The sequence below is a fragment of the Peromyscus eremicus genome, chromosome 8a, assembly GCF_949786415.1.
Source record: "Peromyscus eremicus chromosome 8a, PerEre_H2_v1, whole genome shotgun sequence".
Taxonomy (NCBI): Eukaryota; Metazoa; Chordata; class Mammalia; order Rodentia; family Cricetidae; genus Peromyscus; species Peromyscus eremicus.
Genome location: NC_081423.1, coordinates 98,777,258 through 98,797,645, shown reverse-complemented (window position 1 = coordinate 98,797,645; position 20,388 = coordinate 98,777,258). Strand labels below are relative to the sequence as shown.

Sequence of the window (20,388 nt, the reverse complement as noted above, 5' to 3'; positions counted from 1 at the left end):
TTTCCCTCGGTTTAATCTAAAGACGTATGTAGTTAATTACCTTCAGTGTTGAGTAGGATTTAAAAACGTCACATTCTCCTAGTTATCGAGAGGAGTCCAAGTCCTTTTTTAAGTGTTTTAATTTGTTAAAAGTTACACTGCCCATGAATTTCTTGGGCATGACATCACAGTCTTAAAGCCATCTTCAGGCCCACTGGAGACAGCTCCCCTTAATGCCAGGTTATTCACTCTTGACACTGTCCCTGAACAGCTTGAGGTACAATTCAGGAGCTGTTCTTTGCGGAGACCACCAGCATTTCAACAGTATGTCTTCCTGGGAGGGTAGACTCTGCTATGTCTTCCTTGTCTGCATCAAAAGACTCCAGAGGAATATGGACACATTTCATATCCCACTTGAAGAGCAAGCCTTCAAGTGACCAGTCCGCACTTAAAAGAAATAAATTGTTTTTATGACTGATGCTTTATTTTCCTTAGTGCATTTTTTAAATAATTATTAAAGTTGAAATGATCCATACTCACCTTCTGACCTGGTAGGTAGACCAAAACTGAACTTTGGGGTTCCTCTGCATCAGAAAGTAGACTGTGGCTAAAATGCTTTCAAAGTCTGGTGGGGAGAACTTTTTTGAGTGAGTTTAATACAACACATCTGTGGTAGGTTGTTTGGGGGAGGGGGGCAGATTAAGCTTACCTTCTGGTTCAAAGAACACGTCAGATGCAAGAATGATGTCTTGTGGTGGCAAAGACAGTAGGTCCTTCGTTATATGGCCCCATGTCAGTCCTACAACTTGTACCTGTGTCAGGTCATTCAGTTGACAACTTTGCCAGCAAACATCCAAACAGTGGGGCAGTTCTGAGCTGTCAGATAGTATTACTTCAGCACCACATTTGGCAGCCAAAATCCCTGGAAGACTCACTCCAGCTCCAATCTAGTGAAAATGGAATTTAATGATTTAGCTTTCTACCCCAGATGAGACGGTTTGTATATTCCCTGGCTGGCTTTGAACTCAGTCTACCTGCTTCCCCATTTGAGTGCTGGGACTAAAGCTTGGTAGCTCTGCCACTGGCAACAAGCAGTTTTGAAATTTGAACTTGAGAATACATGGTTTATTTGCTAAGAAATGGCAGTATACACCTGCCAAATTAAAAGGTGTGCTTCCATATCTCAAAACAGTTTGAAATGCCACCTACTGTGGTTTCCATAATCTGAAGCGGAAGCAGCTGACTGCACCTGAACAGGTGGGTTGCACAGCCAGTTGTGCCACCAACTGGTGTCGACTTTATAGCTAAAGTCAGTATCCAGATTCGCAAGCGTTTCTCTGTGGATACCTCTGGCTATATTGGAAACTTATGTAGACTAGACTAGCCTTAAACTGCTTGCCTCTGCTTCCTGAGTGCTGGGATTAAAGGTGTGCACCACACCATCAGACACTTTTAAGAATTTAAAATGTGAAGACTTATTTGGAATTTCAAAGCCAGCCAAACTACCTGGTTTAAAAATACCTAACAGGGGGCTGGAGAGATGGCTCAGAGGTTAAGAGCACTGACTGTTCTTCCAGAGGTCCTGAGTTCAATTCCCAGCAACCACATGGTGGTTCACAACCATCCGTAATGGGATCTGGTGCCCTCTTCTGGCCTGCAAGCCTACATGTAGGCAGAATATTGTATACATAATAAATAAATAAATCTTTAAAAAAAAAAAAAAAAATACCTAACAGGTGCCAGGCGGTGGTGGCGCATGCCTTTAATCCCAGCACTCAGGAGGCAGAGGCAGGCGGATCTCTGTGAGTTTGAGGCCAGCCTGGGCTACCAAGTGAGTTCCAGGAAAGGCGCAAAGCTACACAGAAACCCTGTCTCGGGGAAGAAAAAAAAAAAAAAAAAACCTAACAGGACTTAATAGCATGAAGGTATATGTGAATATGGCCCAGCATTCTGGAAACTTAAGAGATCCTTGTTACCTCTAAGACGGCTTTGCCTGGCAGAGATCTTCTGTGAAACCACAGGTACTGGGCCAGGACTACAGCACAGGGCCAAACATACATCCCATATTGGACATGCAGGACCTATAAAGAAAAGTTTCATGTGAATATTTATCTTCATGTACTGTCAGTCACTGACATTACTGTGATAGTCTGGTTCTCCAGTCCAGGACCTATATGTCTGAAACCATGATGCTTTATTTCTTTGTATACCAGGCTGGCCTCAGTCCTGCCTCAGCCTCCTTAGTGAACCCAGGGCTTTGGATGACAGTGCTAGACCCTCAACTAGCATTTTGTGTGTATGAGTGTGGTTTTTGTTTGTTTTTCGAAACAGTTTCTCTCTGTAGCTTTGCACCTTTCCTGGATCTCGCTCCGTAGACCAGGCTGGCCTCAAACTCACAAAGATCCACCTGCCTCTGCCTCCTGAGTGCTGGGATTAAAGGCGTGCGCCGCCACCACCCGGCATGTATGAGTGTTTTATGTGCATGTATGAAACCAGAAGAGTATTGGATCCCCTGGAACTAGAGTTAAACATGGTTGAGCTGCCATCTGTGTGCTGGAAACTAAAACCAGGTCCTGTGTAAGAGCAGCAAGTGCTCTTAACCACTGAGTCATCTCTAGCCTCTCCACAAGCATTTAAACTGAGGATCCAGCACAGTTACAACTTTTTGGACTAGATGTATACTGTGCATGCTACATACTGGACAATGATGGGCAAAAAGCAGGTCGTTTTGGTTGATGATAAATGCTACAACAGTAAAGCAGGATAAAGCAAGGGTATAACACATGGAGACAGTTAAGGTTGCCCAAGCAAGTGCCTCTGGTCTAACCACAGGCACAGCTGTGAGTAGAGGTTTATTAATCTGTGCGTCTTACTGGCTGCAGGAATTTAGAATTCTAAGTACAAAAAGATGTTGAAAGGTTTCTTTAAATTAAAAAACAAAACAACTTTACACCTTTACTTTGTTGGAGGAAGAGGGGAAGGGTACACATGTGGAGGTCAGAGGACAACTTGTAAGTTGTCTCCTTCCATCATGTGGGATCTAGGGATGGAATTCAGGACAGGTTGTCCAGTTTGGAGGCAAGTGTCCTTACCTACACCATCTCTTCAGCCTTATTTATTTTATTTTTTATTTTTTATAGGCAGTGTCTAATGTAGTTCAAACTGGTCTTCTACTCATACAGCCTAGGATGACATGAGCTTCTTCCTGCCTCTACCTGCCAAATGCTAGCACTACAGGTGTGTGCCAGCACACTCAGTTTTCTGAGGTGCTGGGAATCAGACCCAGACCTTCATTTATATTAGACGAGCACTCTAACTAAGCTGTGTCCCTATCTCTCCCTATTTTGGGGGAGATGCTAATGACAAGTCCTGCAGTCCTACAAAAGGAGGCATATGTGGAGCTGAATTCTGAAGGGCAAAAGAGAGCCTTTGGAAAGAACTAGAATCATCTAGGATGTGGTTCCCAGTTGTGATCCTATCACACAGGAGGAAGAAAGAACATTATAAGTTCAAGGCCAACCTGATCTACATAGCATCTGCTGGCCTGTCTTGTGGAGACAAGGGCATCCTTGATAGGGTGACAAACAGAGACAAAAATTATCAAGGCTGTAAAGGAATCTGAGGTCCAAACTTACTCAGTCCACTCAAGAACAGTGCTTGGATGGCTGTGGTGGGACACTGTTCACTCCAGCGCTGGACCAGAGGGCCCCGAACTGAAGGCCAGTCAGGCCTAAATATCAAGACCCTAATTGAAAATAAGAATAAGTAGGGGTTGGAAAGATTGCTTTTCCAGAAATGCTTTTTCCAGCATTTATAAGGCAGTTAGCAAACGTCTGTATCTTTAGTTTGCAGGATCTAACACCATTTTGGCCTCTGAGGACTCTTGTTTACTCAAAAATACATACATGTGAGCTGGAGAGATGGCTCATTGGTTAAGAGCACTGACTGCTCTTCCAGAGGACCTGGGTTCAATTCCAAGCACCCACTAACAACTGTCTAACTCCAAGATCTGACAATCTCACACAGACATACATGCAGACAAAACACCAATGCACATAAAAAAATTAAAAACATGTATATGCATATACATATATACATAACTTAAATGAAGTTACAGGGAAAAAATAGGCTAGAAGGATAATTCAGCAGTTCAACGTGCTTTCTGCTTGTTTTTGAGACCAAATTGGTACGTAGCCCTGGATGGCCTGGAACTGGCTCTGCAGACTCTGCTGGCTTCAAACTCCCAGTGATCCTCCTGCCTCTGCCTCTTGAATGCTGGGATTAAAGGAGAGAGATTAAGGGTATGGGCTATTATGCCCAGCAAAAGATAAATCTTTAAAAAAAGGAAAAATGCTTTAATCCCAGCACTCGGGAGGCAGAGCCAGGCGGATCTCTGTGAGTTCGAGGCCAGCCTGGGCTACCAAGTGAGTCCCAGGAAAGGCGCAAAGCTACACAGAGAAACCCTGTCTCGAAAAACCAAAAAAAAATAAAATAAAATAAAAAAAAAAAAAAAAAGGAAAAATGAAGCAGGGTATGGTACATGGCTTTAATCCACATGAAAGGCAAAAGTGGGCAGATCTCTGGTAGTTCCAGGCCAGCCACAGCTACATCATGTCTCAAAAAATAAAGTAACAGTGGCTTAGCATAATACCCTGACTCAATAGTTTTTAACATGAAGTCACTTGGAGGCTACAGGAAAAAAGTTCTGTTTTGCTTTGTCACTTATGCTGTGTCTTTTTAACACTGAACTACTAAGGCAGGACAGACAGGGAAAAATCATGAGGACATGGGAAAGTAAAGATCTCATCCCAGAGTTTGATTGAAGTCTCTCACCAGGTAAGAGTCAAATTTCAGTACAACTAACCAAATTCATTCACTGTGAAGTTTGTCTACAGAGGAACAGTGCTCTTTATAGATATATTTCAAACCCAAATGTTAAACTATCAAAGAACCAGGAGGGGATGGTGATGCACACCTTTAATCCCAACTCAGGAATCAGAGACAGGTGGATCTCTGAGTTAAAGACCAGCCTGGTCAGTTCCAGAATGAGACTATCTAAAAAAAAATTAAAAACTAAAGAGAGAAACTTCTTGTGACCAAAATATGTCTGACCTTTGAATGTAACCTCACAGCTTTTCCAGCTGTAACCTGCAACTTTCTGAGAATCTCACGAGCAAGATTATAAACATGTCAACACCCTTGGGACCTAGTATAATTAAAGATTCATTTGACCCTTGTAGCATATAGTTTGACATCACTGTAATCCCTCCTGTCCAATGCCCTTTACTAATCTCATCCTGGGACTTTTAAAAAAGATTTATTTATGTATGAGTGCTCTATCTGCATGTACACCTTTATGCCAGAAGAGAGCATCAGATCCTACTGTAGACAGTTGGGAGCCACCATGTGGTTGCTGGGAATTGAACTCAGGACCTCTGGAAGAGCCAGCCAGTGCTCTTAACAGCTGAGCCATCTTTCCACCCCCACCCATGTGATCTTATTTACTAAAACTTTCTTAGAAATCCCTTAAATTTACCTACAGAAGCTACCAAAATTGCGCATATGGCTATTAAGACAGTTAAGTGCAGTTTTGTGCACTTGCAAAGCCTGTACCCATGCCTTCTGTGTTCTTTTCCTAAATGTTTATTAACCCTCAAACTTAAAGCCAGGTTATAATGTTAATATCCTCCCATTCTGCTCCACACTGATTTGCCCTGAAATGTTTTTCTGTAGTATAGTGACAAATCTCTGCTTTGCTGGGTGGTGGAGGCGGCGGCCTGCAGCCTTTATCCCGCCTTTAATCGCAGAGGCAGGCCAGCCTGTTCTACAGTGAGTTCCAGGACAGCCAGGGCTACACAGAGAAACCCTGTTTCAAAAAACCAAAAACAAAAGAATCCTTGCTTCATTTGGGCAGAAGTCTCTGCAAAGAATGCAGGCTGCTACAGGTGGCAGCATAGGGTTGCACCTTCTGCTTCCACTGCTGCTGCCAGGAACACCTGCTGGGCCAGCTGCTAACATTACAACCTGAAAACTCTTTGTAACACACGACTATCAGGGGATACTTATTATTCAGCATTAGGGTAGCTAGAAGCTCAGAGGAACAAGCCAGGGCGGATGCAGAAAATTTTATTGGGGTGTTAGAGACAGAAATCCCTAGTTTCAAATCTTACACCAAGTGAGAATTTTGCCTAGCATGTATGAGGTCTTGGGTTTGATACCCAGAACCTCACAAAGCAGCATGGTGGCGTGGCGCACACCTACGATTCTAGGAAGAGGAACAGGAGTTCAATTTCAAAGCCTGCCTGATGTCAAAAGTAAAACAAAAAGGATGTTAGGAATATCGCTCAGTGGTGGAGCACTTGCCTAACAGAGGCTGGGTTCAATCAAGAGTACTCAGAAGCGGCGTGTGTGTGTTGTTAAGATATATTAATAAATGCTTTTCAAAAAAGTTCAAAGCTAACATCACAGGCCAAGAAAGCCACTTTCCCGGAAGAAATATTCGGTGTCTCTTTCCTGGCACGGTCCTTAATGTCTGTCTCCGGAGCACGTCTAATCCCTCACCGGGATTCATACCAAACCTGCTGCTAATGAACGAAGCGGAGAGCTGAGGGATCCCCATTCCCTACACTCTAACCAGGGAGCGCTTCCACGTGGGTGCCACTGCACGCACCTGCGGGACGCGGACCTCCAGCACGGCCCCGTCGGTTCCAGGGCCTGGCTCCTCCCGGAACCGAAAGCGCTGGGCCCCGGCCATGAGGCCGCGCTCGCACGGAGGGGAGTCGGGGGACCCCAGGTCAGGGGGCGGTGGAGGGCGATACGCGCGCAGCGACGCCAGGCCGGTGGGGCTGTGCCACGTGGCCGCGAGACCAGACGAGCCTGCTGGACGCTCTCCAAACAGAAAGCAGCTGCAGCAGCGAGCCTGGCCGGAAGCGGCCTCTAGGAAGCGACGCGCAGCCGGAAGTGGTGCGCAGGCCGCAGCCGGGAGGGGCAGGGCGTCAGCAAGGCGACCTTCCCAACATGGCGCCCAATCGGCGCGCGTGAAGGCGGATCTCGCAGATCGCTGAGGCCAATGGCGGTCCGCAAGAGGCCGTGGGGCGGGGAGGACGGCCGCGTCTCGCCCAACCCGAAGCTCCGGAGGTGGCTGGGGAGTGAATTTTCTGGAAGGCGACTTTAAAGGCGCCTTGCCGGAGTGAAGGGCGTTTCGGTGCCGCGCCAGCCAGAGAGGGCGCATTTGGTGGCAGGAAGCGAGCTGCGTCGAGGTCGTGGCGGAACCAGACGGTGACCTGCTCAGGATGAACCACAAGAGCAAGAAGCGCATCCGCGAGGCCAAGCGGAGTGCGCGGCCCGAGCTCAAGGACTCGCTCGACTGGACCCGGCACAACTACTACGAGAGCTTCCCGCTGAGCCCGGCGGCCGTGCCGGTGAGCGGGGCGCGGGGCGCCCGGTGCCTGGCTGCGGGCGGGGCCTCCCATTCAGCGGCGGTCCACCTTCGGTGCCCGCTGCCCGAAGGCCGCTTGTCCCCGGACCCTCTGGGGCGATGGGGCCCCGCAGCCGGGCTGTCAAAGCTCGCTCATTAAGGGGCGCTTCGAGCCCCTCCCTCCCTTGAAGGGCTGGCTCTGAGTGCGACGTGCTCACTCTCACGCACGTGGGCATCCCTCCCCTTGGAGGAGCCTGAGGCTCGGTCATTGCTAATGTATGTCATTGCTAATGTGTGTCGTTGCTAATTGGCCCTGTGGGACACCTTTATCCGCCACCGGACTTCTTCCTGTGTTTTTAACGGGGCAGGTCTTTTGTTGTTCCCCTAGGATAACGTGGAGAGGGCTGATGCTCTACAGCTGTCGGTGGAAGAATTTGTAGAGCGGTACGAAAGGCCTTACAAGCCCGTGGTTCTGCTGAATGCCCAGGAGGGCTGGTCCGCGCAGGAGAAATGGACTCTGGAGCGCCTCAAAAGGAAATACCGGAACCAGAAGTTCAAGTGTGGCGAGGATAATGACGGCTACTCGGTGAAGATGAAGATGAAATACTACATCGAGTACATGGAGAGCACCCGTGATGACAGTCCCCTTTACATCTTTGACAGCAGCTATGGTGAACACCCCAAAAGAAGGAAACTTTTAGAAGACTACAAGGTGCCCAAGTTTTTCACGGATGACCTTTTCCAGTATGCAGGGGAGAAGCGCAGGCCCCCTTACAGGTGAATTTTTCCGCATCAAGTGTTCAAAAACCTTAGTGTGGTTAGCAGAGCTCAATCTAACCTTGTGAAAGCCGTGAGTGGATCCTCCCTGCACAATGACTCATTTATGGTCCTACTTGGGAAGATTGATTTCACTGGTCTGGGGTCCACGCAGACATCTGGCTGGATTCCTCAAATTCTCCAGGCATCTAGCTTGGTTTTTCGCCCCCTGCATGCAAGTATGTGTACCAGTGCATGCCTAGTGCCTGAGGAGGTCAGAAAAGGGCCTCAGATCCTCTGGAGCTGGATTGATGGATAGTTGTGAGCCACCATGCACTGTGTTTTGGTTTTTGGGTTTGTTTTGTTTTGAGACAGGGTCTCATTGTATAGCCCTGGCTATACTGTGACTCACTATGTAGAACAGGCTAACCTCAAAGAGATCCTGCCTCCACCTCTGCCTTCCGAGTGCTGGGATTAAGGATGTTCGACACTACATCCACCTATGCTTTATTTATTTACTAGAGGGGCACGTGTGCCACAGCACATGTAGAGTTTAGAGGACAACTTGTGGCAGTCTGTTCTCTCCTTCCATTATGTGGGTCCTGGAGATTGGTTTTTGTTTTTTGTTTTTTTTTCTTTGAGCTACATGGTCTCACTATGTAGCTCTGGTTGTCCTGGAACTTGCTCTGTAGACCAGGCTGGCCTGCAACTCACAGAGATCCACCTGCCTCTGCCTCCTGAGTGCTGGTATTAAAGACACTAAGTCCAGCTAGGTTTGGGTTTTTGTTTGTTTGTTTGTTTGTTTTTGTTTGTTTGTTTGTTTGAGACGGTCTCACTGTGTAGCCATGGGTGGCCTTGAATTGACAGATCCATCTGCCTCTTGCCTCCAGAGTGCTGGGATTAAAAGCTTGGACCACCACAGGCAGATAATAGATAGCCTGTCTTTTTTAAAAAAGTCCAGCAATAATTTTCATCAGTGATTTTTCTTTTTTTCTATTAAGACATCAGTTCATACACCATTTACTTACTATTGTGTACCACAACTTGTACAGTCTCTGAAGTAAATAAGCATGCGTGAGGATATTATAGAGACTGTACATTTCAGATGACCCTTCATGTCTTCATGTCTATCTCCTGTAGGTGGTTTGTGATGGGGCCACCACGTTCTGGAACGGGGATTCACATTGACCCTCTGGGAACCAGTGCCTGGAATGCCTTAGTTCAGGGCCACAAGCGTTGGTGCCTGTTCCCGACCAGTACCCCCCGAGAGCTCATCAAGGTGACCCGAGAAGAAGGAGGGAACCAGCAAGATGAGGCCATTACCTGGTTTAACATCATTTATCCTCGGACACAGCTTCCGACCTGGCCACCTGAGTTCAAACCCCTGGAGATATTACAGAAACCAGGAGAGACCGTCTTTGTACCAGGTATAGATGAGCTAGAAGAAACCGTTATTCCCAGCTCCAACTGGATTCTGTAATTGCACTGATTGGTTGTTTTGGAGTAGAATTATAGAATGAAACAAGTCCAGAGAGAGTGCGTCTCCACCTCCACGTGCCTGTATCCTGCTACCTGGTGTCTCTGAGTAGTGTTCCAGGTTCTGCCTGCTTTCTGTGGCTCTTGCTAGATTGCAGAGCTGGCTGGATTGATTTGGAAAATCCCAGCCAGACAGCTGCTGGATGAAGTTTCTAGAAGTGAGACTATTTAAAAGCTAGGGATTCTCCCCCTAAAACTTTCTCGTTTACAATATTAGTCACATTGGGTTACCAGGAGTCAATACAGTTGAGGCAGACAGTCTCTGTCACCATCGCTGAACTTTGCCTTTTAGCAGGAAAACAGCCATAAACAGTAGAAAAAAGTAAGGGTACCGCTGTGTGGAGTTAGACATCAGGTCGATCAGGAGCGGCAGGGCTGATCTTTACTGAATGGTCATTTGTTGGATTTCAGGGGGCTGGTGGCATGTTGTCCTCAATCTTGACACCACCATCGCCATCACCCAGAACTTTGCCAGCAGCACCAACTTCCCTGTTGTGTGGCACAAGACGGTAAGAGGGAGGCCAAAGTTGTCCCGGAAGTGGTACAGGTGAGAACCTCCTTCTCCCTCTTGCTCTGTTCCGGTTCCTTCCCCAGACATGAACAGGGAAGAGTTGTCTGCTGCAACACTGTGCTTGGGAACAGCTGGGTCTGTAAACCTGTGGGTAGAGAAGGCCCAAGGTCAGGGCTAGTTGTCAGGGTGTCTGCTAGCCTCCAGGTGGCAGGGTGCGGCTCTGCATGTTCCATCAAGTCACAGTCAAAATAGAGTCACAATTGGGATGTCTCGCATTTTGTTTTCACTCTGTTTGCTCCCTTTTTCGTATTCTTTTGTTGTTGTTGTTGTTTTGGTTTGTTATTTTTTAAAAAATAAAAACTGGCACTAGCGGAAAAAAAAAAAAAGCCCTTTGTTGAGGTTTTCTTTATTTCCCCCCAGAAACATTATTCATTTGAACTTATACCTTCAGTTCTTGTGAGGCAACTGCCCTGGAGACTTAGCTCCTCTGTTTATCCACAGAACAGATACAGCACGGGCAGCGGCAGTTCAAGCCACCCCCAGCCACCCCGTGCCACTGTGTCCCAACCCTGACCTGGAGGGACCAGCTCTCGGGGTAAGAGAGGGATCCTGGCTTGCTCCATGCTCTGCCTCCCTGCTGAGAGGCCAGCAAGGGTGGTGGCTTCTATTCCCCTGGACTCGGGCCTCAGCGTGTGCAGGTCCTTTGTCGCTGGTCACAGTGGATGCCAGATTAGGTTGCTGCTGGGGAGGGCTGCTGCTCTTTGTGACAGCTCAGTCTCTCTTCCAAGTGATGGGGGTGGTCTCTCGTGTGATGTCTTATTTCTTGTAAACCTAATTATTTCTGCTCTTTCTAGTATAATCTAACAAACTCCCACCCCCTTCACTCGCACCTTGCTGTGGGAAGAAAAGGCTAGAAAAAGAAAAAAATCAGCTAGAAAAGGCTTAGGGAGGAAAGTAGAAAAAGGAGCTGTTTTTCTCCAGGGAAAACTCTTAAGGACTTCCCCGTCCCCCAGGAAACTCGGCCTCCAGAGGTGTGTGGCTAGTGCTCATTCGGGCGTGTGGCACTAGAATGTAGTTTTCCTTCAGCAAATGTGGGCAGCGTGTGGTCTGTCCGGCCCGGTTGTGTCTCCGCGGCTGCTCCAGCCGATGCATTAGGTGTTTCCAGGTGCTGTAAGCAATGGAGTTCTCCACTTTGAGTCTGTCATTTTGAGTGGCTGTCACCACCAGCTGTCACAGCCCTGAGAACCGTACCTCTTGCCCTTCAGGATCTTGAAGCAGGAGCACCCTGAGCTGGCAGTCCTGGCGGACGCTGTTGACCTCCAAGAGTCCACAGGCATCGCTTCTGACAGCTCCAGCGACTCTTCCAGCTCCTCCAGCTCCAGCTCCTCCGACACAGACTCGGAGGTGAGCTCCCCTCCTCCCCCGCCAGTGCCCAGGCCCCTCGGGGACACACACACGCACATGCACACGCACACGCACACACACACACACGCAGGTTCCTCATGTGCAGCACTTGCTGTCATACACCCTTTACAGCCTCACACACGTGGGAACTACATCCATGCAGAGGTGCTTGGGTGTTTGGAGGTTTGTGAAACGGTGGCCTTGTGATCATACCTAGCACACACAGCAGTGTCAGGGCCCTTGTTAGAAATTTTCCTTGTGGATGGTAACACCCAAGCCCAGAAACAGGCAAACCCAGTGACCTGCGCTAGTTAACACTAGTTCAAGGTGAGAGGGTGCTATACATTGATGGATGTCACTGTCACTGTCACCATCACTGATGCTTGCCTAGCCTAGGAAGGCCCTGTGCTCAATGCCTAGTAATTCAGAAAAAAGACAAAAAAGAGGGATTTTATCCGGGTGGGATTCTTGTTTTTGTTGTTGTTTTTCAAAACAGAGTTTCTCTGTGTAACTCTGGCTGTCCTGGAGCTCACTTTATAAATCTACCTGCGTCTGCCTCTCAAGTGCTGGGGTTAAAGGTGTGCATCCCCACACCCTGCTGGTTCTTTTCTATTTAAACATTCTGGTTTGAGCTATCTCGCTATAAAGAACATTGCTCCTCTGTGTACAAGCTTCACAGTGAATTTTGTCCTTCAGAAGAGCAGGAAGTGCTCCTGGCCACTGAGCTGTCTCTCCAGTCCCTACAGCTTCTGATATGGCACTAATTTATTAAGGGCGTGCCAGTGCCTACAAGCGCTTGCGTAGCACACACCTGGAGGGCAGAAAATGACTTGGAGTTGGTTCTCTCCTTCCTTGGGAGCCCCAGTGTCATGAAGCTTAGCATCAAGAACCTTTAGCCATCTCCCCGGCCCTAAACTGTCTTTTTCTTTTTCTTTCCCTGTGTCTAGTGTGAGTCTGGGTCTGAAGGTGAAGGGACAACACACCGAAGGAAGAAGAGGAGGACATGCAGCATGGTGGGAAACGGGGACACCACCTCACAGGATGACTGTGTGAGCAAAGAACGAAGCTCCTCCAGGTGACCACATGTGGCACTTGTCTGTGCAAGGACGTGCTCGAAGCCATGGGCAAGGCCCAAGCCTGGGGAGGGGCAGCCCATCGGAATCTGCAGAACCAGGGAGGGTGACACCGGAGAATGAGGACACTCTGAATGGGAATTGATAGCATTTGGTACAGTGGCTTTTTCTCCACGGTCATGTCTTTTAGCAAAGGGCGAAGGTGTGTAGATGGTGCCAAGGAAGCCCTTTCCCTATTTAATAAAAGCAATCCATTTTACATCTTGGACAGCTTTCCTTTGGGCATGCTAGAGTCTCCCTGTGCTCCTTTGCTGTGGTGTGTGTGTTGAGGCGTCCCACTGGTGCGTATCCTGTTGGGGGGACACTTGGAGCAGTGAGGGAGCTGGGACAGCTGTGAGGTTTCCTGTGTAACATCTTAATCATCTCTCCAGACTTGTTTAAAAAGAGTGGGGAAAGCCGGGCGGTGGTGGCGCACGCCTTTAATCCCAGCACTCGGGAGGCAGAGCCAGGCGGATCTCTGTGAGTTCAAGGCCAGCCTGGGCTACCAAGTGAGTTCCAGGAAAGGCACAAAGCTACACAGAGAAACCCTGTCTCGAAAAACCAAAAAAAAAAAAAAAAAAAAAAAGAGTGGGGAACACAAAACCAGGATTGGATCTAAGGAAGCCAGGTGTGGGTGCCACAGGCCTTAATGCCAGTGCTCGGGAGGCAGAAGCAGGCAGAGCTCAAGTTCAAGGCCAGCCTTCTCTACAGAGTGAGTTCTAGGACTGCCCAGGCTACACAGAGAAACCCTATCTGGGGGGACAGACAGACCAACTTGATCTAACTTCAGAGAACCAAAACGAATTTGCTGGCACCTGCCCCCTGTGTGGACAGTGACAGGCCCTCAGTGAAAGGTGGCCCTGTGTGCACCTGGGAGGTGCACCAGTTGGGACTGTGGGAGATAGTGACGTTCTGAAGTGCTTGACTGCTGCGGATGAGTGACAGTTCTCTGGCCTTCATTCATCTCAGAGCATTTGAGCATTAACTGCATAATAAAGTCCAGGATCCTGGCTCCTAGTCTGCATTCTCTTTGGGGAGAGTCTGGTTGGCTTCCCCGTTGAATCTATGGTGCTCGTGTGCATTCTCCACCCTGGTTGTCCTTTCCACGTCTACGCTTAGGTGTGCTCTCTGCCTGTGAATCGTTTCATACGTTCCCATCCCATGCTTGGGAGCTGACAGCTGTTAGTGAGGTCTGAGGTTTTGCCTATTTGGGGTAGGGACAGTTGAGACAGTATCTGACTGCATAGCCATGCAGGCTTTGAAGTCAGGATCCTCCTGCCTCAACCTCCTAAGTGCTAGAATCATGCACCACCAAGCACGCTCACCTTTGGGGTTCTGGTTTTTTGTTGTTGTTTGTTGTTTTGTGTGTTGATTTCTCTGTGTAACAGCCCTGGCTGTCCTGGAACTCGCTCAGTAGACAGGCTGGCCTCGAATTCACAGAGATCCATCTGCCGCTGCCTCCTGAATGTTGGGACTAAAGGCGTGCGCCCCCATACCTGGTGGAGTTCTCTTTAATGTTGCCATCTAGCTTTGGCCCAGCTGTGCTGTCTGCATGACAGTTACAGGCAGTTGTGCTTTCCCTAGCAGGATTAGGGACCCTTGTGGGGCACTGTGCCCATCCCTGAGCAAATAGACTCCTGGGGTGGTTCTTGTGTAAGCTGTTGGTTGCCACCCGCCTCAGTTCCCGGCTTGTGCTCCCACCTTATCCTCTGTCTTTGACTGTGGATCTTCCTTCTCTGGCCCAAGCTCCTTTCTTTGAGTCTGTCCCCTGCTGTTGGTAAGGCTCAGCTGTGTATCCAAGCAGAGCCAAGAGTGGTGTGGTGAGGCCTTGATCTGTGTGAGAAGTGCCCGAGTGTGTGCCGTCTTCTGGACCTCACTGTGGTTCACAGTGCCATGCAGGGCAGTGACCCAGCTCCGAGCCCTGTGCCTTTGCTCACCAGTTGGTGCCGTATTAGGATCGTTCTGCACAGGGGAGTCAGGGAAGTCTCATAATTCATAATCTTAATTAGTCTTAACAATAAAAACCTGGAGTTGGATATCAAGGGCGAAAGCTGAAAGAAATAGAGTAGCAGCCACCAGAGACTTACTACCTGTACGAAATCCCAGACCTAACGGGGGTGTCTGTGTGTGTGTGTCTGTGTGTCGGGGTCCTCTCTGAATCCTCAGACTGAATGGGTGGGCCGAGATACTGTCTCCACCTCCCTAGTGCTGGGATTAAAGGCATGTGCCACCACCATCCGGCTTTGTTTCTCTTTTAGACTGGATCAATCTCGTATAGCCCAGGGTGGCCTTGAACTCCTGATCTTCCTGTTTCCTCCTCCCAAGTGCTGGTATTAAAGGTGTGTGCCACCACTGCCTGACCTCTATGGTTAACTAGTAGCTAGCTCTGCCCTCTGATTTCCAGGCAAGGTTTATTTGTCAGAACACAAACAAAACATCATACAATATTCTCAGTGTGATATATTTTGGGGGAACAGCAGCAAACATGATTGGGCCTCGGGGAAGGTGTTCCTGGTGTTTTTGTCTTAGAACTTGAGTTGTAAATAGGTCAGGTTCTGATAGGTCAGTTCCCACACATGATGAATGAGTAAGGAATGCTCTGTCTACAGGGAACATCATGACCAGTGTCCTCATACTTCTGATCCACATGCATCAAGGGTGGTTTGTACATGCAGGAAAGAAATCCTGGCATGGAATTGGCAGCTTTTGGGGTCTGTGGGTTCTGAATAGCTCTGGTGGGACTGGGGGTTAACCAGCGAGCTCCTCACTTGCCCCCTAGACTCACCTGCTTGCCTTAATCTGCCCCTATATTGAAGGAAAGTTGTATCAATAGAGGAGACTTGTCAAGATCTTGTCCCAAGTCCGACTGACTGAGAGGGAGCTTCTGTAGATGCACTGGAACTGTGATGCTGCCGCCTATAGAAAGAATACCCCAGGACATGGGTCACAAGGAGACTTCAGGCTCTCCACCAAGCGATAGCCAGGGGGTGGTGTCTGTTTGAAAAGCACTCTCGAATCTTCAGAAAGCCTTTCCCCTGTGTTGCCCCTGGAATACCTCACCCTCTACAACTGCTCCTGTCCCAACCTGTTTAAAAAAGAAATGGCCAGTGGCTTAGCAGGAAAGAACAAGTGTCACCACAACAAATAACTTGAGTTCTAGCCCTAGAACCAACATGGTAGAATGAGAAAACCAATCCCAGACAAATAAAATGAGACTGGAGGGATGGTTCAGCTGTGACGAGCACTTGCTGCCCCAGCATCCACTTGGTAGCTCATGCACTCCAGTTCCAGGAGATCTTCTTCGGACCTCTGCACACACACACACACACACACACACACACACACACACACACGTACACATGCAGGCAAAATACTTGAATGAAATAAATTTATTTATAAAAATAAATCTTTAAAAAAAATAGCTGGCATGGTGGCGCATGCCTTTAACCCCAGCACTCAGGAGGCAGAGGCAGGCAGATCTCTGAGTTGAAGGCCAGCCTGGTCTACATAGTGAGCTCCTAGTCTTCCAAGCAACATAGCAGAGCTTGTCTGAAAAATAATAATGTTTTTAGAAATCTGATAAAACACCAGCTGGGTATGGTGTGCCAGCAGTGCAGCAGCCATTGGCAAGCTAATGTGGGCAGATCAGCTGAGCTCTGGAATTCAAGACTAGCCTGGACCACAGAGCAAGGGAAGTTAGGCAAGGGGATCAGTTCAAGGCCAACCTCCGCTACATCACAAGTTCAGGCCCAGCCTGGGCTGAGTGAGATCCTATTTCAAAACAAGTTAAAAATTGAAATTAAAACAAGCAACCAAAGAAGAGATCTCTTTGCCACCAGGGGGCAGGATGAGGCACAAAGCCTGGCGGGTGCAGAAATCTCAAATGGAAAAATCAGCTCTCCTAGTTCTCTCCCAGCTGCCAGAGGTGCCGCCCAGTCACTAAACATCAGGAATGGGGCACCTGACTACCCTGCAGATAAGTGTGTGGTTGATCCTAGCCAGGTTCTGCACACATGTCTGCTTACTGTCCCTATGGACACGCCAAATACACTCTGTTGGGGAATATTATTCTAAGGTGTGTTACTTTTGTTTATGCTGCATTTGTTTACCTTTGTGAAGCTGTGTTACTGTGCCTGTCTAAAACACCTGATGGTCTAATAAAGAACTGAACGGCCAATAGCGAAACAGGAGAAAGGACAGGTGGGGCTGGAAGGCAGAAAGAATTAAGAGAAGGAGAAATATGGGAAAAAGAAGGAGCTAGAGAAGGAGGCAGACTTCAGGAACCAGCCACCCAGCTACACAGCAAGCCTCGGAGTAAGAGTAAGATTTACAGAAGTAAGAGAACAGGAAAGCCCAGAGGCAAAAGGTAGATGGGATAAGTTAAGGCTGGACCTTTATAACTAAGAATAAGCCGCCGTGTGTGATTTACTTGGGAGCTGGTGGCAGGTCCCCCAAAAGAGAAAAGACACCCCCATTCCACTGAGCATAGCAGAGACAAGGTAGAGGAGCTGAGGAGTAGAGCAGTGGCCAAGTACTCAGGACAAGGAGGTGGTGAACTCCCCCCCCCCCCCTTTCCTCTCTCTCTGCATAAGTTAGGACGGTAACAGAGTAGAGAATTCAGCAACACTACACTGTGTGCTGAGCCACAGCTGGTCTTACTAAACCGAAGAGCTGGTTTCTGGGCAAAAGGAGCTCGGGTTGACTCCAAGTCTCCCAGAACATAGTTCACCATCAGCTTGGTGGAGCCCACACTACACAGGTACGCCTCTGTGGTCTCAGCCCTGGGGCCTAGGTCCCATCCTCCGCAGAAGCACCATTCCCCTCTTGCTGACTGCAGATCCCCAAATCCTAGTTGTTCAAGCCTGGAGCAGCATTTCTAGTGCCTGCAGGTGGGTCAGAGACAGGCGTGGGCCCCTGCCTGTGGAGCTCAGTGGGCAGTGGCTGCTGCTGTTCACTGGTGAGGTAGGAGGCTTGAATGAGTGTATTACAACAGTAGAAATCAAGTGCGGCTCTCACAACGTGGGCATTAGACCTAAGGACAACATGAGCCACCCGAGCAGTGTGTTGGAGTGTGCATGTGGCATCTGGAGAGCAGCTGAAGGTCCCCAAGCTAAAGATGGGGCGCGGCTGCTGTGCCGATGCTTTACCCAGGAAGGGGAGTGCAGCAGATGTAAACGGTGCTGGGTAGGAGGCAGGTGTGAGGATGCAGCTGTAGATTGTTACCTTAGCTGTGTATGGCATTCCCACAGAAATGTTTAGGGTGTGTATCCTGATGAATTCAAGATGGGGCCTGGCTCCTTGTAGCGCCCCCATGTCAAGATGACACATTGATTTCAGAATACACTGTCTCCATCCCAAAAGTGGGGTCCCTCCCACTCTCAACTGTGTCTCATTGTTTAGTTCAAGAACTTGAACCGCTTATCCCCCAGGAATCTCCCCAGGGGGAACCTGCCCAAGCCTGCTGTCTCCATGGTAACTGGACGCTCAGAGGAACCAGGCTGTAAGCACTCTGGTCTCTTGTAGTTACCAGAACACCTAACAGTCTGGGGGTTGTGTCCCTCTTGCTGTGGGCTTGACCACAGAATGCTGTGACTGCCGCTGGAGTTTTTCCCTCTTGTGTAAACTTGTTTGCCATTTCAATAAAGCGAGTAGATTGGGATCCTGTCTTATGCTGTGTTTTCTCCCGTGTCTTCTCGTCCTTTCTGATTCCAAGGTCAAGGTTTAGGATATGCTCTGTTAGCAGAACAGACTTTTGTTATTTCTTGAGACACGTTCTTTTTGTGTAGCCCTGGCTGTCCTGAAACCTGCTATGTAGACCAGGCTGGCCTTAAACTCACAGAGATCCACCTGTGTCTGCCTCCTGAGTGCTGGGATTAAAGGCTTGCCCAGCTCCAGAACCTCTTAAAAATTCATTTTATGGCCAGGCATGGTGGACAGCCATGTCTCAGAAAAACTTTTAAAAATACATTTTATATTTTGTTCTTTTTTTTTTTTTTTTAAAGATTTATTTATTTATTATGTACACAGCAGAGGGCGCCAGATCTCATTGCAGATGGTTGTGAGCCACCATGTGGGTGCTGGGAATTGAACTCAGGACCTCTGGAGGAATAGTTGGTGCTCTTAACCTCTGAGCCATCTCTCCAGCCCCTCTTTTCTTTTTTTAAAGACAGCTGACTTTGAACTTTGAACCCTCCTGCCTCAGTGTCCTGGGTACTAGAATTATACTGGGCTAAAAATACACTAAAAATAAATGGGACCAGGGAACTGGAGAGATGGCTCATTAAGAGCACCTGCTGCTCTTGCAGAGGACTGGGGTTTGGTTCCTAGCACCCACATGGTGGCTCCCAGTCATCCTTAGCTCCAGTTCCAGGAGATCCAGCACCCTCTTCTGGCCTCCACAAGCACCAGGATTGCATGTGATGCACATACATACCTGAAAGCAAAACACTGATAAAATAAAAGTAAATAAACCTAAGAAAATAAACAAAAGCCCAGGTTTGGGAGCAGGGTGTAGTGCCTTACACCTGTAGTCCCAGCACTGGAAAGGATCAATGAAAGTTCAAAGCCAGCCTGGGCTATTGAATGAAATCTTGTTACTAAAAACAAAACAGTATGTGGTAGGGTGATGGGGGCAGTGTGTGTGTGTGTGTGTGTGTGTGTGTGTGTGTGTGTGTGTATGTGTGTGTGTGTGTATGTGTGTGTATGTGTGTGTATGTGTGTGTATGTGTATGTGTGTGTATGTGTGTATGTGTGTGTGTATGTGTGTATGTGTGTGTATGTGTGTGTATGTGTGTGTGTATGTGTGTGTATGTGTGTGTGTGTGTGTGTGTGTCTGTCTGTCTGTCTGTAGGGGGGTGTCGTTGACTAAAATGGGCTCCTATACTTTGGCTGCACATCCTGTAGGGGTCAAAAGCCAGGAACCTAGAGAAAAAACCCTTCTGCATTGTATAGTTGAGCTTTTTCATCAACTACCACTAAGAGGAGACACATACATGTCCCTTAAAACCAGTGACTATAGAATTGAGCTCTCCCTGTTGCTGGGGAATCTTCCTGTCACAGCTGGAACTCAGAAGCTGTGATGGAGCTGTTTCAGGTAAGATAATGCCTGTAGCTCAGTGGTAGAATACTTAGCTAGTATGCTTGGGATTCCTTCCAAGTCTAGCATCTAGCCAAAGTTGGAACCTCATTTTGTATTAGCAGAGACTGCTCAGGTTGGCCTTGAACTGGCCTCAAGTGGCCTACCTACTCAGCTTTCCAAATAGCTGGGATTACAGGTGTGCACCATCATCCAGGCTGGGGAGCCCAACTTCTTTCTGTTCTTTTGAGACAGGGTCTCATGTAGCTCAAGTTGGACCCAGACTCATTGTGTAACCCAGGCTGGCTTTGAACTGATCCTCTTACCTCAACGAAAACTGGGATTACAGACATGCATAAACAAGCCCAGTAGAGTTTGTTTGTGTGTTTGTTTTCCGTTAGTCCCGTTTTCTGACAGACTTTGTCCTGTATTTATTCAAATTAATTAGAAGGAGGGTGGGGAGTGTTAGGGAAATAAATGCACAGTGGGACCCAGTGTGTTCTACACTTTAATCAATAGAACCCTAGAAAAGATATGGAAAAACAAAAACACCCTTCTTTTCACCTCATTCCAGCCCCTTGCTGAAGCCGGGATGAGA

At 48.2% G+C, this 20,388-nt stretch overlaps 2 protein-coding genes across 6 annotated transcripts; one reads left to right on the top strand and one right to left on the bottom strand.

The window, feature by feature from the left end:
- Window positions 1-98: 98 nt before the first annotated feature.
- Window positions 99-7,389, bottom strand: Mettl23 (methyltransferase 23, arginine). 2 transcript variants are annotated; one of them, XM_059272188.1, is made up of 6 exons: window positions 6,650-6,763; window positions 3,615-3,724; window positions 1,956-2,060; window positions 689-926; window positions 520-604; window positions 99-426 (listed from the first exon to the last, which is right to left on the bottom strand). In XM_059272188.1, exons 3-6 carry the CDS (start codon window positions 2,037-2,039, stop codon window positions 264-266), a joined length of 570 nt encoding a protein of 189 aa, XP_059128171.1. In that variant the 5' UTR covers window positions 2,040-2,060; window positions 3,615-3,724; window positions 6,650-6,763; the 3' UTR covers window positions 99-263. The 2 variants fall into 2 exon arrangements, with proteins under 2 accessions (XP_059128171.1, XP_059128169.1); XM_059272186.1 differs by lacking the exon at window positions 3,615-3,724 and having other exon boundaries at window positions 6,650-7,389.
- Jmjd6 (jumonji domain containing 6, arginine demethylase and lysine hydroxylase) lies at window positions 6,833-12,935 on the top strand. Of its 4 annotated transcripts, XM_059272192.1 has the most exons (7): window positions 6,833-7,400; window positions 7,785-8,173; window positions 9,293-9,579; window positions 10,100-10,197; window positions 10,706-10,794; window positions 11,465-11,603; window positions 12,551-12,935. In XM_059272192.1, the coding sequence occupies exons 1-7, from the start codon at window positions 7,272-7,274 to the stop codon at window positions 12,680-12,682; spliced, it is 1,263 nt and encodes a 420-aa protein (XP_059128175.1). In that variant the 5' UTR covers window positions 6,833-7,271; the 3' UTR covers window positions 12,683-12,935. The 4 variants fall into 4 exon arrangements, with proteins under 4 accessions (XP_059128175.1, XP_059128173.1, XP_059128174.1 ...); XM_059272190.1 differs by lacking the exon at window positions 12,551-12,935 and having other exon boundaries at window positions 6,836-7,400; window positions 10,100-10,235; window positions 10,701-10,794; window positions 11,465-11,597; XM_059272191.1 differs by lacking the exon at window positions 12,551-12,935 and having other exon boundaries at window positions 6,837-7,400; window positions 10,100-10,235; window positions 11,465-11,579.
- The last annotated feature ends 7,453 nt before the right edge of the window (window positions 12,936-20,388 follow it).